The sequence below is a fragment of the Pteropus alecto genome, unplaced genomic scaffold (genome assembly GCF_000325575.1).
Source record: "Pteropus alecto unplaced genomic scaffold, ASM32557v1 scaffold146, whole genome shotgun sequence".
Lineage (NCBI taxonomy): Eukaryota > Metazoa > Chordata > Mammalia > Chiroptera > Pteropodidae > Pteropus > Pteropus alecto.
Genome location: NW_006442107.1, coordinates 14845232 through 14862516, shown reverse-complemented (window position 1 = coordinate 14862516; position 17285 = coordinate 14845232). Strand labels below are relative to the sequence as shown.

At 36.0% G+C, this 17285-nt stretch overlaps 1 protein-coding gene and 1 pseudogene across 15 annotated transcripts in view; both read left to right on the top strand.

Annotated features, from left to right (window-relative positions):
• DTNA (dystrobrevin alpha) overlaps window positions 1–17285 on the top strand; it is a 342095-nt gene that overhangs the window by 261702 nt on the left and 63108 nt on the right. For all 14 annotated transcript variants that reach the window (XM_025038598.1, XM_025038599.1, XM_025038596.1 and 11 more), the window contains 4 exons: window positions 2760–2845; window positions 9530–9684; window positions 12476–12581; window positions 14945–15111. In XM_025038598.1, coding sequence (XP_024894366.1) covers window positions 2760–2845; window positions 9530–9684; window positions 12476–12581; window positions 14945–15111 — 514 coding nt within the window. The remainder of the gene's footprint in view (window positions 1–2759; window positions 2846–9529; window positions 9685–12475; window positions 12582–14944; window positions 15112–17285) is intronic.
• On the top strand, window positions 4594–6592 carry LOC112469254 (annotated as a pseudogene). Its single transcript, XR_003042580.1, has one exon. The product of XR_003042580.1 is annotated as a 60S ribosomal protein L32 pseudogene (transcript).

Genomic DNA, 17285 nt, shown 5'->3' with positions numbered 1-17285 from the left:
TATATATATATATTGCATTTCAAGGAACAATACAGGATGGACAGTATCCCTATGATCATTAAAAGCTAAGGTTTAAGAATTCACTCATGAGCTATCATTTCGTCCTTTGGAGATTGCTGTATTCCAACATCATCTGTGGTCCATTCTCTTTCTCAGGTTAAATTGTTCTCTCTGATTCATTGAAAGAAACTTTTATTGTTCTTTAAGTCTCATAAATAATGCTCTTCAATTTCTTTGTATTCCGAAGACACGTTATAGCTATATTACTCCTATTCTTTCATACCTCATAGACTTTCCTGTTATTATTTGAATCATGTTTCAGCTTACGAAGAGAAGCTAACTCTTTCCTAAAATACAATTTTTGATACTTCCAGGTATTTATGCAATGAAAATGCTGGGGTCATGGAATAATTTTGAATGAGGTGGTTTTTACAAAAATTATTACATTTTTACTATAGCCGCTTGCTCTAAAATTAGTAAACAACTTAATGAATGGTCATTCAGAATTCTAGGGGCACCTATTATAAAGATTAATGGTTGTTAATTAATATAAGAAATTTATTTTTCACTAACTCTGTGTGAGACAAAGTACAAGGCAGTGGAATTCAAGTTACTCAGAAGACAGGTCTCTGCCCCCAAAAATTTCTCAGTGTGGATTCACATGCATTCATGTAAATAAACCAGTCATGGTCACACGGTGTGATAGGTGCCACATAATAGGTAAAGATGAAGGGGAGAGTGATTGCCTCCACATCAAGGGGGTGGGAACTGTTTTCAGAACAGAGTGAATGATGCTGTTGAGCTGGGTCTTGATGACTGGGAGGGAGAGTCCTGGGCAGATCATGCTGGGAAAGGGCAAGAGCATTAAACAGCGTGACTGTGGCATGGAGTGCACCAGAAATGGTAACAGATGAGAGTGGAGAAGGCAGATAAAGCTAGAACTATATCCTGTATGCTAACCACGGGGTTTTAAATAATGAAATAATATGGCCAAATTTGTGATATGAGTGTACCAGCAGAAAGATCATTCAATATGTTATTACACTAAGCAAGAGCTGATGGAAGAAATGGCATTGGGAATGGAAAGACGGGAATGGGTTCAATATACGGTGAAGAAGTATATTTGAGTCCCTCAGACATTTGTTCAGGGCAGTAGTGAATTGAGGAAGAGCAAGAAGTCAAGGGTGACCCTCCGCAGGATTTGTTTTTGGGTAACTAGGTACATGATGATCCTAACGGTCTGTACCTAACTGTAAGAGGAAGAGCAAGTCAGTAATAGGATTGGCCTGGCTATTAGGGGAGAGTTCTGTAAAGATGATAAATTCTGTTTTGAACACACTTGGTTTGACCTGGGATATCCAATTGAAGATTTCAAATAAATAAGTCTTGTGGGCAGGCTTAGAAATATAAATGAGAGAGCCACTAGCATAGGTCCAGTCAGTTTTGCATTCTGCCTAGGTGTTTTTCAGGTACTATGCTAACAATGACAGTGGCAAAGATGAATAGCAAATGATCTCTCTCTGAAGTCTAGTAAAGAAGAAAAACACAACTGTTTATTGTATCTTACTCTTCTAATACATCAGCTCTATGAATCTTATTCATATAAATGATTTATTCTATATACTAAACCCTTGTCAATACAGATTTTACTTACCTTTCAGCCACATTATTATTTTAAATAACTCTTTTGATCATTCTAAAGGGTAGCAACTACCAAAACAGTGAATTACTAATATGATACACTTTCTGATTCCAAGGATATAAGAATAAACAGTTTATCCTAGTTGGAAAATCATTCAGCTTAAATATTATACTTCTTAGAGTATGCCCTTTATATCACATTTTGTGAAGGGCAAGTTAGTTATACCTAGTATGTCAATGAAGATTTGGCAGCTCTAGTGTCATTTAGGTGAAAGGAGAATGATTCAGAGCTCTTATTTTTGCCCCTTTAAAGTACTGGGACAAACAGAGACTCATGGACATGGACAATAGACAAGTGGTTACCAGAGGGTGTGAGGAGGAGGAGTAGGAGGTAGATGGGGTAAAAGGGGTCAAATATGTGGTGACAGAAAGAAATCTAACTATGGGAGGTGAACACACAATGCAATATATATATATGCCTTACTGTTAAATTGTACACCTGAAACACTGGATTTCGTTAACCAATGTCACCATAAAAAATAAATTTAAAAAACAGTTTTTAATAAAATATAATAAAGCACCAACTCCCTTTGAAAAGTAAATGTATGATATAAGTGTAGTTGACTTGTGGGAAAAAAATGATGGGTGAAAAAAATGTGTAGTGAAAAAGTCTCCATAGTTACCCTAACAAAATTCAGTTCTCTGACCAAAAAAAAAAAATTCTGAAGTCTTGTTTAAATACATTAATAGAAACATGAAATCATCATTTATAAAAGTATTTTATGAAATCCAAAATGAAAAGCATGCTTTGTAATTTCAATCCATACTTAAATGGCACATATCCCTCTGGCTACCAGTCCATGCTTTGAGAAATTTGATATATACAAATAATAACTTGAAGATGCTGCTATCTCTTGAAAAAAGGAAACATTGATTAGACAGTTTTTTTGAAATGTTTGAATTGTATTCACAACCTTTTCTAAAATGGATGTGGTCACATAATGCATGCAGCTAGAGTGTCCTATGAATTTTACAGAACAGAAAATGTCAAACCTTGTTACTGGAAGTTCTCCAAATGACATCTTTTTTTTTCTTTTTTTTCTGTTATCATTAAACAGGGAAGGCCATGGCAAAATTTCAGTATTTGCTGTCAAAATGGCTTTAGCTACATTGTGCGGAGGGAAGATCATGGACAAATTAAGATGTAAGTTACTCTCTGTGTCTCTCTTTGCTTATTCTTCTCCTACATACCACATTTCCTTCCCCACCATTCCTGCCCCATCCCCCTGCCCATCTGTGACTTTCCACATCCTATGAGAGTTGTTAGAAATATGATCTTCATTGATCTTTGGATTTCGTCATAGAAATATTTTCATAGTAGATAAATGTTAATGAAATGAATGTTATCCTTGTACTTACAGGTTATTTATTATTTATAACCTGTTCAACATCACCAACTAGACTGTGATATTAAAGTAAGATACACGCTCTTTCAAGTTCATTGTACTGTACTGCCCTACAGGCATAAGTCCATCTTCATAGGGGCATGAAGTCTTTGTTTGACCACCTTTCTTTTTAAAATAATCTAAAACCAAAGCTCCCAGCACATTTCTTCATTCTTCTCAGCCAGAACTGATCAAATCACTAGGAACTCCAGCCATTTTTAAGTAAGCATTGCCAGGGTGGAGGCATAGTAATTGCATAGAGACACTATGGACTGAGAACTAACTAGGTACCAATAAAAACAGGATAACCACAGTACATTGAGTGACTATGGGCCTTTTAAGTACCTTTTGTCACTAAATGCAGTAGAGTTTTTAACAAACAAAGTAGTGGGAGTTTTTTGGTTGGTTGGTTGGTTGGTTGGCTGGTTGGTTGGTTGGTTGGTTGGTTGATTTTAGGTAAAGATGCTGACTCAGAAAGTTAAAGTAAATCACGTAGCTAAAATGGTACCAGGATTTGAACCTTGACTTTTTCCCCTTATACCAGAGGTTCTCAAATTTTAGTATGTATAGAATCACCTGGAAGGCTTTTTAAAACATCAATTTCTGGGTCCCGCTCCCAGAATTTTAGATTCAGTAGGCCTACAGTGGGGGTAGGGAGCAAGAAGTTTCATTTCTAACTAGTTTTAAATGATGTACATGCTGCTGTTTAAAATAAAAATTTCCATTTAATCCTTTCCCTTGCTCCAAATAGTATGAGTTTTGTTTATAAGGCTGTGTAAGAAAGAGCACTGTTGTGAGAACTAGGAGTCCAAAATTGAAAGCCTAGCTATGTGACTAATTTGCTGAGTTACCCATCCTAAATTTGGGAATTTTGTTAGATACCTGTGGAGTCCCTCTTATTCAATCATCTGTGACTCAAGGCCTCTTGTGAGTGTGATCACTTGCTTCTTGATACACCAAGAGGGGAAGAATGAAGGAAGATACTGAAAAAGTCCTTTGTTCCTTTGGAATTTCCTTGGACTTGCTCCAAGGCAGAGTTATGACACTGGACTGTAGGTACATGGAAGGTACATGGAAGCCCCACACAAGTTCACATCTTCCCTCACTTCCACGAACCTCCTTTCATGGACTGGCCAAATGCAGTCAGGATCCAGAGAAGCCCAACCAGACCTTATAACAGTAAGTTTAGTTTCTCTTTAATTAGCTAGAAAGATTTTTTAAAATTCCAAACTAGCTACATCAGTGCTTGATTGAGGGTAATAGCGAAATTAGATGGTGGCAGAACCAATGCAGTTTTTTAAAAAATATCTTCGGAGTAATCCAAGGGGCATGTCCTTCAGGGTTAGGCTTAGAAGAGAAAGTTTAGCCGGTGCAAGGATAGAATCTCCTGAGGGCCTTGAATGCTGATCTCATGTCACGATTGGACACATACTGAGGACGTTAGATAAATGTTTTAAATACAGAAGTCTAAAGAAACATTTCTAAATACCCATTCAATGTTATGTTAATAAGTACCTGGGGAAAAGGTCCCATTAAAATAAGTTTGAGGAAAACTGAGAGAATCAGTGTTCTGCACTTCAGAACTCAGAGCCTTTCATGAACCAGGTTAATTCTTTGCTATCCAGGACCCAAGTGCTTTTCATCTTTCTACTCAGCTTTCCTCAGTGTCAGATTTTATCATTCTCTTGGGGAAAAGGTGAGTATGACAGTTTCGGGAATCACATCTCACTCCAAAGTCTCATTGCTCAGGGAGGCCTCACAGGCCAATTGCTACAGCAGTTACTGATAACAGGAAAGGGATGACCTTGATAGTCATGGATGACCTTGATAGTCTAGTCTTAGGCTAGAAGGTGATAGTCCACTCTCACCTTCTAGCCTAAGAAGGGCCACTGCTTTCCCTTAGCTTAGAAAGAAATTTGGAGCCAATAAAGATGAAGGGAATGGTTGTTGGGTAAGCAAGGAACAATGTCTGCACAATTCCAAAGCTCAAGATATAACCAAGTGTTCGAGCAGATCTTTACCAATTGTCAAAACTCCTACAGGTCTCTTGCAAGTCCACAAATTCCTAGCAAACAATGTAACTGCTACAGTGCTTTTTCCTCACACTATCCTCATCACCCACCAAAAAACCCATAATTGGTGAGCAAAGAATGCTATCTAGTTGCCAAACCCTCTTCAGTATGGTAGAAAAAGTAACAAATGCATGAATCCCATTGGAAGTAAACTGTATTCTCTAGTCTGCAGAAATAAGCTTCACAGTATCACAAATTCTGTAGAAACACAGATAATGTGATCACAATACGTCACGTTGCCGTCTCCCAGAACTGTGGACCTGAATCACAGGCTAATGTGTCCCCAGTTCTCTGACTAAGGAGTCACTCTTCGTAGAATTAATCCCAGGAAGGTGATTTTAATAGTTTCCAGGTAAGTCAGTTGAAAGCGATTTGACCACGAACAATTTAAATGAAAGCAGTTTGGCTGGAAGAACCTCTCCAAAATGTTAATTAGTCAAAAATGAACATTCTTAGTCACTAGTGATAATTATTGACTAGATGAGCAAATACGAGCAAATCCGCCCACAGACAGCAATGGCTGACTCTTGGTGAGTGGGATTGTGGGTGTTTTCTCTAGTCTTCTTTTGCCAGCTTGCATTTAATAATAGAACAGGCAAAGTAATGATTTTCTGCATTGCTTTTGTAATAAGAAAAAGTAAAATGAAAGGATATGGAATTTCTCAGGATTTGAGGGGTTTGTGTTCCCTTCTTTAAATTCTAATTCATCGTAAGCCTATATGCCAGCTGTGCTTGTTTGGCGATTTTTTTATTTTTGCACACAGAAATATTTTGTTTGTTCCAACCAGCCTTTTAATGCTAGAGAGAACAGGGCAAGAGTAATTGGCTGGAAATAAATCAGAAGTTTTAAAACGTGAAAATGGCTCTTCCTCAGCGCTGCCTACGGAGGTGGTAGCCATCTACTATTCGGCATCATGGCTGCCCTCAGACCCCTCATGAAGCCCAAGATCATCAAAAAGAGGACTGAGAAGTTTATCTCACACCAGTCAGACTGATATGTCAAAATTAAGCATAATTGGCGGAAACCCAGACGCATTGACAATAGAGTGCACAGAAGGTTCAAGGTATGGGAGTAACAAGAAAACAAAGCACATGCTGCCCAGTGGCTTTTGGAAGTTGCTGGTCCATGATGTCAAGCAGCTTGAAGTGCTGCCGATGTGCAACAAATCTTACTGTGCTGAGATTGCTCACAATCTCTCCTCAAAGAACTGTAGAGCCCTATGGAAAGAGTAGCCCAACTGGCTATCAGAGTCACTAATCCCAAAGCCAGGCTGCGCAGCGAAGAAAATGAATAGACAGCTTGTGTGCACATTGTATTTGTGTTAGTAAAACCATAAAATTCTAAAAATATGTAATAAAAATAAATAAAAAACAAAAATGTAGAAAACAATAGAAAATTTAAAAGTTTTTAAAACTGCTTTAAAATGCATTAAATGGGACAACAACCCCAGGTTGCACCACAATTTCCAATACTCAGAGCCGCAAGGAACCAGTATGCAAGGTGTTCATCACATACCTCCAGGCAGCCTAGGATATGAGGGCATGCCCTGAGGTCATAGGACTTGGCAACCTAAATATAAACTGACCTAATATTCTCTTTCTGTCAAATTGTTCTTGGTCCCAATATAGCCTGTTGTTTTAATGAAATGGAACACTTGTTTATACTTCTGCTTTGGGGCCTCTGGGTAGTCTTAAAGATCTTATGAAATTCTGAATCCAGTGCTGTAAGCCTGGGATGCCAGGCACTGTTCTAAAGCTTCTGGGAAGGGCTTGTTTTGTTTTTCCTTAAAAGACTACATTATGGTGAACACAGTGTATTTGTTGAGTTTCTATTACTGAACTGATTGTTCTGCCTCCATGCCTAAGCCCAGAGTAATATTTCTAACTCACTGATCTGCCTTAAATTCTTCAATATCTCCCCCAACATCTTCTGGACACAATCTAAACTCCTTAGTAGAGCTTTCAAAGCTCTTCACCTGCCACCGTGCCCTTATGTGTATGCGAGCCCCTGGCACAATGAACTGCTTCAAGATTTGTGAATGCGTCATGCTTGAGCATACCAATGCACATCCTGACCCTGTTTCCTAATGCCTGACTAGCCCCTCATTGTCATTTATTCTTGGCCCAGATGTCACCTTTGTAAGAAAATCTTCCCCAACTCACTACTCCATATTTCCATATTCACACCACCATGTTACAGTAGATGATGTCATATGATGCATGATGTGAGCATGTCTCTGTCATCCTTAGTAGACCAGGACCTCCCAGAGGGCAAGACTGGCACCTCCTGATTTTTCTGTATATTTCTTGCTTAGCACAATTTCACACAATTTAGTATGTGCTAAGTTAATTTTATTTGAATGAATTAATGAATGTAAAATCTTCTGCAGTATCTACCATTCTGTGGTACTGTGGGAAGTACAATGGTGGTTTAGAGGATAATTTGGAACATTAAAGAATAATTCCAATGGGGAGGCAAAGCCTAAATATATAAAGTAAATGGCAGAAAAATGTGATTTAAATTTAATAATAAAAATAGCTAACATTTACTGTGGACTAGATGTCAGGCACTATTCTGCGTGCTTTAAATCGATGCGCTTTTCACCTACTAACTAATTTAATCCTGGAAATAGCCCTCTATTTGATATACATACATGTATATTACATATTAGAAGCATATTATGGATGTATGCGTATATATGTAATATATGTAAAACAGAGGGCCAAGAACTAAAGTACAAACACATATTTTGTTAGCATCCTCAGAGTCCTTCCATTTCTTTTGAAAATCCTGAATGGCATTACCAGTCACTTCCCTTTAATCCCAGTGACCTAGCCCTAGTTTACCTATTGCTTTACAAACCTTCATTAACATAACTGAGTCTAATATTAGCTTCAAGTGTATGAAAGATCATTGTTGGTACTTCTGCTTTTGCTCTAGTTAGAATGTTGTCTGAATTCAGTGGGAGATTTGAAAGTCCTAATCTACTTTTTAAAATGTGCTCTGGCCTAGAAAATCAAAGCCTAGAAGATCATCAGGATGATCCAATTTTCATCAACCTGCTTGAAAACAAACAAAATGGCAACTCTAATAAGAAAGGCTATTATTTTTCCTATTATTGAGTTCCTATAAAGAATTTTTTGCTGTAGTATGAGTTTTTCCCCCTTTGGCACTTCTTTTTTTCTTTTTTGACTAGTTATAATGAAACATAAGAGATAAAATTCACTAAGTAAACAACATTGTGAAGGTGGATGAGAACCACATTAATTTTCTTGCTCAGACAATTTCTGTAGCCTCATAATTGATAAACTATTTGAAGCACAGTGGAAATCCTTTATAACTGGAATATTTAAAGAAAATGAGAACCAATTCACACCCCAAAACATAATTCAATAAAAGCCTATAATATACTGAGCATCTGACTACAGTGTAAAAACAGTATCTCCAGACTATATTTTGACCTTGAAAACTTAAGCCCAAAAGGAACAGAGGTAGCACATTGAATTTACAACAGTTTACCCTAGCAGCTGTGCTAGCCTAGTTGCAATCTAGCGTGGTGACAAACTATATGTTAGCAAACCCTCTTATTTCAATAGTGATTTCCACAGAGGAGTTATAAAATACCTTGGGAAATTATACCATTAATATTCATTAAGTGCACATAGTGGCAGAAACTAAAGAACAGAGGTTCAATGAAGCCATAGTCTCTGCTGAGAATAATCTCAGACCCTGACTTTACCTCATTGATCATCCACAAGGCCAGGCTTTCTCTTGACTGTATAAGTCAAAAGACCCTTTGCTGTAAATCAGATGCCTTCCACCCAGAACACTGATTTATAGAAAGTTTTCTGCTTCTGTGGAGAGTTAATCAAGTGTTTTCATTACATCCTTATCGCCATTGTGTCTTTCATTTTTCAATATCTTAAACTAAAACTCAAAAGTTTTAGAGATATCATAGATGGGTAAAGAGCTAACTAGCTACACACACACCAATGCTGTAGTAAAATTTTCATTGTGCATTTCAAATGAGGTTAGCATATTTCTCATGCACACAAAAATTTCTCCCATTGAGTTATATATGAGTTGATAATTGACCCCAAAATAACAATGCGATGTTCTCTTTCCTATCAAAAAATGCTGATTTTACCCAAATTACTAGTTAATACAATGGGCCAGACTCATCTACAAAGAGACAACAAAGAAAACACCATAACAGGAATAGGTCAGCATAAAAATTAGTTTTTATATTATTCTTTCATAAGTATTATTTATTCTGCCACATTTTTTGTTATTTGCAGCAGATATGTCAAACTGAAACAGGAGGGAATTTTTATGTGATGAATAAATATCTTTCCTTTTCCTTCCATCAGATATTTTCTCAATGATTTCTGACTCTAGTGGGGTGATGGTTTATGGACGATATGATCAGTTTCTGCGAGAAGTTCTCAAACTACCCACAGCAGTTTTTGAAGGTCCTTCCTTTGGTTACACAGAACAATCAGCTAGATCCTGTTTCTCTCAACAGGTAGGAAAGAACGTGTTTAAAGAACTATGTTTCAAACAATGGTTGCTCTCCTTCTCATCTCACTTCAAGTTACAACTTAGATAGTTCTTTTTCATAACCTGTAGTATATACCTTCCAGCCTCTGACAAATGACCTGTGAGTCAGTAACTAAACCCAACACACCTGGATGATAATAATAGGCAATGTTTACTGTCTGTGAGCCAGATACCATGCTAAGTTCCTTACTTGCATTGTCTAATTTAATCATTACAACAACTTTTAGCCTCAGTATCATTATTATCACTGCACTATCAAAAGCACTGAACTGTCACTCAGCCTCACATGAAACACAGGTCTGACCCAGCATTAGGTTTCACCAGTGTTTAGCAAAGGAGATAAAAAGAGATGTGGCACATGTCACATCTCACTCTGGGAGACCCAAAATATGATAGACATGGCTACCTAAATCTTCCACAACATGATACATTTCGGACTCAGAGTAACATGTTTTAACTGGGGCTTTAACTGGGTAAAAGTTAGCCCAGGGGAAGCTGCTTAGTTTTGGGGACACTCCATGTTTATATCTTCCCAGTCATGTAGGAAGTCTTCATGTCTAGCACCAATGTCCAGCACAGCACAGTGGTAGTTTACAAATCCATAAATTGCAGGTTTGTTTACAATTTTTTTAAAAATCCAAATTAACCAAGGATGTCCTCTAAAAGAATCCCTTTAATAAGAAATCATTGCATAGCAGCCAGTACAAAACTGCATCTACTGTCTAGCTAATAAACTTCATCGGTCTGTTCACTTGATGATCTAGGAGGTCAAAAGTACATCAGGTATCTCAATAGTCATGGATTTGTGTAGAATCATAAACATATCCATACAATCAATAAGAGAGGGATGGTTTGATACAATAAGTGCTAACTCTTCTCCTGTGGCATCTCCCCCAAGAAGCCTTTCTGACCCTTCCCATGCTCCCTCCCCAAATTTGGCTTAAGGTGCCCTATCTCTGCCCCCAGTTCTGAAAAGTTCTAGGTGATGAAGTTGGAAAGAAAGAGGCCTAGGTGAATGGATTTGTGGTCCTCTTTTTATTTCCTTTTTGAGTTGGTGATATCAGAATGGATTTATTCACCAAGTCCTGCTGATTTTACCTTCTAGAAGTTTCTCAGTTCTCTTCATCATTATCTATCATCTGGCCTATTGCATCTCTGCCTCTGAATTTATTTGTTATTTGTACATTTGCTGATCTTAAGTAGTGGTGTATTGTAGAATACTCAATAAATATACTAATGCTTTAGAATTTTTCACATTAAAAACTAGCTAAAATAATAGAACTTTATTTAATTTATTAGGACATATATTCAAAAAGAATTATATAGGATATTGACATTGCTCAAAATTTCTTTTGAAATATCCTATAGACTGTCACATGATATAATTTTGTACATATCCTTAATGATAAGAAATTTATATATGTTAAATTCATAATAACATTTTTTTGACTTCCAGGAGTGAGTTTTATGATGAATGGTCAAAATGCATAAGATCATTTGAAGTGCAAAAAAAGCCACACAAATAAAAATAATAAAATTTATTTTTTGGGCTTCATAAACTGGTTATAACAGCAGTTTGAATGATGAAATTTTTTAATTTTTTTAATTGCTTCATTGGAAAAAGAACAAGCCACTCCAAGTGATTGTTTTGAAAGACAACATTATTTTAGATACATAAATTGTGGTCACTTTTTAAAGGATACTGCCTCATGACATACTTTCCATAATTTATCTTTTAATAATAATGTTGTTATCAGTCCTACAAAAAGCTTAAAGTATTTAGTATTACAAGGAAGGTTTAAAATTGTAAATAGCTGCTAATAAAAAAAAAAAAGATTAATCAAAGGGTACCAAAACAGTTGTGTTGTGAATTACAAGGACTAGTATAAGGTGTAGCCCTTGAAAAGGCACTCTGGCTCTTCAGGACTGATTTCTTATCTAAAAAAAAAAACTATCTCATCTAACTTCATATTATAATTCAAAATCCCAAATAAAATGATGATTTTTTTTGCATATAAACATGTAATTTTTATCATTCATGCTATTACAATATCATGTAATAATATAACTTTATTTTTGTCATCTTGAAGGAAAAGTATAGATATAATATATTCATTTTCTACATCAGAAGGGAATGTCAACATTGCTCAAAGGAAATTTTGAGCAATGTCAATATCATAGAATAATGAGACAGAAGCAGACCGAATTGAGAGGAAAGGTTTATAAGGAAAAGAGAGAAGAGAAATTTTTTTTTAATATAGATTGTTCTCTCCTAAGAAGGAGAGATCACTTCCTCTTAACAGGATTCCCTCCTAATCTTGTATAGCGGAACCATTCACGTTGACTATGAAATATTTAGTACTTATGGAGGTTGTGGAAGTTTAAAAGGATAGGTATCCTACAAATTTAGAAGATTGCTATAGGAATAGCAGAGTACACCAGGACACACTGTTAGGTAAAACTTTATGGAGAATGTCTAGTCATATTTCTTCATCATTTTCATACTGTCCCTCATATATGAAAGTGATGCTCTGAGAATGACTTTTCTCTTTATGATAATATTGACTCCGCCTCAGTGGAAATAATTCAGTTCTGTGTATAAGTATAAAATGCAATTAATGTTTAAATTCAAGTTCTGTTTCTTATATGTCAGAGGTTATCTGAATGTCTTGCTTCTTCAATCTCAAATGATATCTGCATATCAGATAAATTAAGATTATTCTCTGTTCTAAATTTTTGTGGGTTTTTTGACGCAGAAAAAAGTCACTTTAAACAGCTTCTTGGACACCCTCATGTCAGATCCTCCCCCGCAGTGTCTGGTTTGGTTGCCCCTTCTGCATCGACTGGCAAATGTAGAAAACGGTGAGTAGTTACCTTTGGAGCTAAGACAATTTTTAAATCATTGAAATTAGGCCATGAAGTCTATAGATATTAAGCCAAGGTCATTGTTTTAGGAAAGATTAGTCATTTTGAGCTTTGTTTATAATTGAACTAACCAGTCTTCCTGATCTGTAAGGCCATATAGGTGCAATACAAAATGAGGACTGTCAGTTCTAAAAGCTTATTAAATCTCACTGGTACATCTCAGTTACAACAGAATAATCTCAATAGGAATGTGACATTTTCTAATATTTGTTTTAGGTATGAATTTCCAATATTGATATACATGACATTGATTATTTCTTCCTAGGCATTCAACCAGGAATAAGGAAAATAATTGGATGATAGAGCCTTACTAATCTTCTGTCATATGCTGCGAATTATAAACTTTCAATGGTTGTATTTATGTAAAAGATTAAAGTAATGTAAACTTTTATAATATGCTTTTATAATAAAAGTATTTCTAGGATTAAAGTAATTAGTATTGGTATATCCAAATTTAAATATGAACTACAGTTCAGAACAAGATTTAAAGAAGTTTAAACATGGTATAATTCAGTGCCTTCATCTAATCTTTAGATGCTCTTATTTATTATTTTAGCTCTGAGGTTTCTCTGGAGTTAAATAGAAAATAATTTATTCTGTATTTCTTACTAGAATCTTAATATCTGTACATTTCTTTAATATACATTTGGGGTAAAGTTCACTTTTAGCATCTGCCCTTAGGTCTCTTAGTTAAGTTATAAATTTATCCTCTTTAGCTCATGGAGATTAAAAGAATGAACTCACTAAGTTCTCTGTAATCACTACCAAGCATAGATGTATTTTTTTATGCTTCTTACTCATCTGCAGCAGCAAAGAGCAATCAAGGTCCAGATCGTGCAGGATGAGCTAATATTACTGTTTATAATTCCAGTACTAGTCATCTTCCAATCATAAAGTTGTAATTTCGTTCCTCTAGCTCACTATTTCCTGTTGCAGGAAATTAGTGTCTTAGGCCGTGTCCCAGAGCAGTTGTCTCTAAATTCAGGTCTCATTCAGCCCTTCCTAAGAGCCAGAGAAGGGAGGATATGATCCTTATTCAGAAGACATTAGATCCAGAACTCGTTATGTCTTTGCTTTTACAATTCTCATTTCATCTTCATTTATTCTTATTTACATTATTTTCTCTAGCTGGATACTCAGAAAATAACTTTACCAATTACATTATTTTTCTTAGCTTGTTACCCAGAAATTAACTTTATCAATTACATTATTTTCCCTAACTGGTTACCCAGAAAATAATTTTACCAAAGGCAAGAACTGTTGTTCTTGTTTAATATCTTTAGCTCACAGCATGTAAACAATTACTTGGATTTGATCACTTGTTAGCTTCAAATTTTAACTATTTTACCTGGCCTGCTTAAAAATTAAAATTTTCTGCCAAAGGAAGTTAAGTGTCTCTCAAACTATCTGAATTAGAACTGTATTCAGATGATGAATACACCTCCTTGGGCCCTATCCATCTGCCTCTTAGGAAAGACAAAATCTATTTATTAAATGGAAGCAATGTCACTCATTAAATAAGCCCATTAGCTACTCCATTTTAAAAAATAATAACTCAGCTAGGGGAAAAAGGTGAAGGAATTAAGAAGTATGAATTGGTAGGTACAAAATAGTCACAGGGATGTGAAGTACAACATAGAGAATATAGTCAAGAATATTGTAGTAACTATATATAGTGTCAGGTACATACTAGACTAATCGAGAAATCGCTTTATAAATCATATAACCACTGTGCTGTACACCTGAAACTAATATAAAATAGTATTGAATGTCAACTCTAATTGAAAGATTAAAAAATAATTCAGTTTTCTCACCCAGTTTTTCTACTCTCCCTCCATTTCCCTTCCTTTTTTCTTTCTCTGGTTTTCCATTTCTGTAATATTTGTTCTCTACCCACTAGATAGTCAGCTGTGTTCAGCCATTGTGCTTCTGAGTCTTCAGTGTGCTGTGCTGGTCTCTTGGAGACAGAGCAGTTTGGGGGAAAGGCGAGTCAGTTTGGGTAATTTATATTCTTGTAGTGTAAGAGATGGGAGTAGAAAGAGCAAATGACATTACAGAGATTTGTTGTTAAAAGAACACCAATCCTCCATCCTATTTCTTTTCTTCTGCCTCCACACATATACTTGAAAAGGGTGGTGAGACTCTGGGAATAAACATAATGCTTCTCTCAGCCAAAATTGACTATCATCTGAAATCATGGCAAACAGCAGAAAAATGCAATTCTCATTAGGCTGCATTTTTCCTTATCCTGGCTCATACTTTGTTTTTCTTGTTTTTTTCTTCGTTTACTGCCTGCTTAGTCTTCCATCCAGTTGAATGTTCCTACTGCCACAGCGAGAGTATGATGGGATTTCGATACCGATGCCAGCAGTGTCACAATTACCAGCTCTGTCAGGACTGCTTCTGGAGGGGACATGCCGGTGGTTCCCATAGCAACCAGCACCAAATGAAAGAGTACACATCATGGGTAAGGCAAGGTCCAGACAATATTTAAAGTTGGATGTATGAGTGTTGTCGCTCAGAATGTAAGGGAATATCAAGGATGGTGACAGATTCAGGGGGCAAACTTACCTTGTAGTCTAACATTCCTTCCCCCTTTCCTCCCACTCCCCATCTTACTGGGATGTCTAAGTTATTATATCTGAACCCAATGTAGTTTCCCAAGACTTAAAATATAGGAAGACTCAAACTATGTTACTTCTTGAAATACAGGCAATTCAGTATCGATATAGGTAACAATTGAACAGCAAGTACCTTCTGGAGCATAATCTCATTTTCACAGTAAGTTAAGGTTCTTTTGTTTTGTTTTTTGGTGGGAATTGCTTTAAAATGATTGTTAGTTTATTTTTTTCTTAGATTCTTGGAGTTCTCTTAAGTGCATGACTAGAAGATAAAGAAAAGACGTGTAAGCATGTGAGCTTAATGATGCTGTTCCATTTTACTTTTTTGGAGGAAGGGGAGTTTGCAGTTATATTAGTAAATCAATAAATAGTGCAAGTGAGCTACTTGCTAAAGGTGACCTGTGAGTGTCTGTCCATGTGATGGATGTATTCTCAGAAGCATGTGGTTCTAGGTCTATGGGAAGGATTTAACTTCATAAACTTGCTGTTCAAATGGTTTACAGTTTACTGACCTGTGTCTCAGTTAAACTCAAAATCAGTCTCCGTGATATTGTTCTTATACTGTGAAAGTATTGCTGTATGTACAGATTACCTTTTGTGGGATGTACCGTAGTCCCTGCCAACCCCTCTTAAAATAGTTCTTCCACAAGAAAATGTAAACTTTTATGAGTTTTTTTCTATATTTCAGTGTATTTCAATATATAGTCTTTACCTAAAAAGTAACTTTTTTTTTTATAAAAAGATCTTCAGAATATGCATTTAAAATCAAAATGTTCTTTCTAGGAATTATTGGGAACCAATATTCAGCGTAGATGTATTAATTGTTTAGCACCTGTCAGATTCTGAGTTCAAGTAACAGTTTCTCGCTAAGACATTGTACACTGACTGCTCCGTGTCAGTTTAAATTCCACTCTTTACTGTTGATTATGTCATATGCTAAGGATAGATATACTAACAAAGATCATGAAATACAATTTTGTATAGAAGATGAGAGAAAACATTTTCTATTTTCTTATTGTCAATGTATTTTCTTACTTCTGTCTCAAATCCTGGAGGTGTTTGAAAACTAATCATTTTTAATCGTTGTTGTATGTAAATGCTAGTGTCAGAGAAAGAGCCTCTTTCTTAGGGGTTGTGGATGCGAAAATTATATGGCAGAGCAATATCTTTACAAAGTAGGATTAGACTCCTCAAGAGGATAAAGGGGCCCTGATGTTTATGGGGCGAAGAGCTGTTGTTATTGCTGTTTTAAGTATTCTGAGAATTACCTCTCCTAGCAAAAGCCAAAGAGGGACTTCTGGAACAATGCTCCTACTACTTAGCTTTTAAATAATGTGGACAAAATCAGTTTATTATCTTGCCAATTATAGGCTCAATGCACAAAAGAAAAAGACAAAACTAAATGGCTTCTCATGGAAAGGGAAAATTTAGGTTAAGATTTATTACATGTAATATCAAAAATAATTGGCCACATATATATGGTCTATTATTTTTGATAATTTTGACTGGGAAATACTAAGATAAACATTCCAACAGTCTAAATGAAAAAGAGGTAGCATGATGCTCTGAAAAGAAAATGAATTTTAAATTCTCAAGATTCAGATTGAATTTCCACTTTTATTGTTAATTGGATATATTCTGACACACCTGAACTATCCTGCACCTGGATTCCTGCAAAACATCCTGCTCATCTCCTTCCTTCTTTCCTTCTTAAGTAGGAGCAATCCTTCTAGAATCAGATCTGATCCTGTCACCCCTGTAATTTAAACTCTGCATTCAAGATAAAGACCACAGCCCTTGATGTTACATATAAGGATTTTTATGATCTGCCTCCTGCTTTCCTCTCCAGAACGGGGTCTCTACTTCCTCCAGGAATTATCTTCCCAGTTTCCTGAATTTTTGTCAGAAGGACTCCTGTTGGTCCATTAAGTTCCAGCCCAGGTGTCCCATGAACAATGAGTACTTCCATTTATCAGCGTTTGCTGACACTAAGCAGCAGGAGGCAGGCACCTTAGTGGCT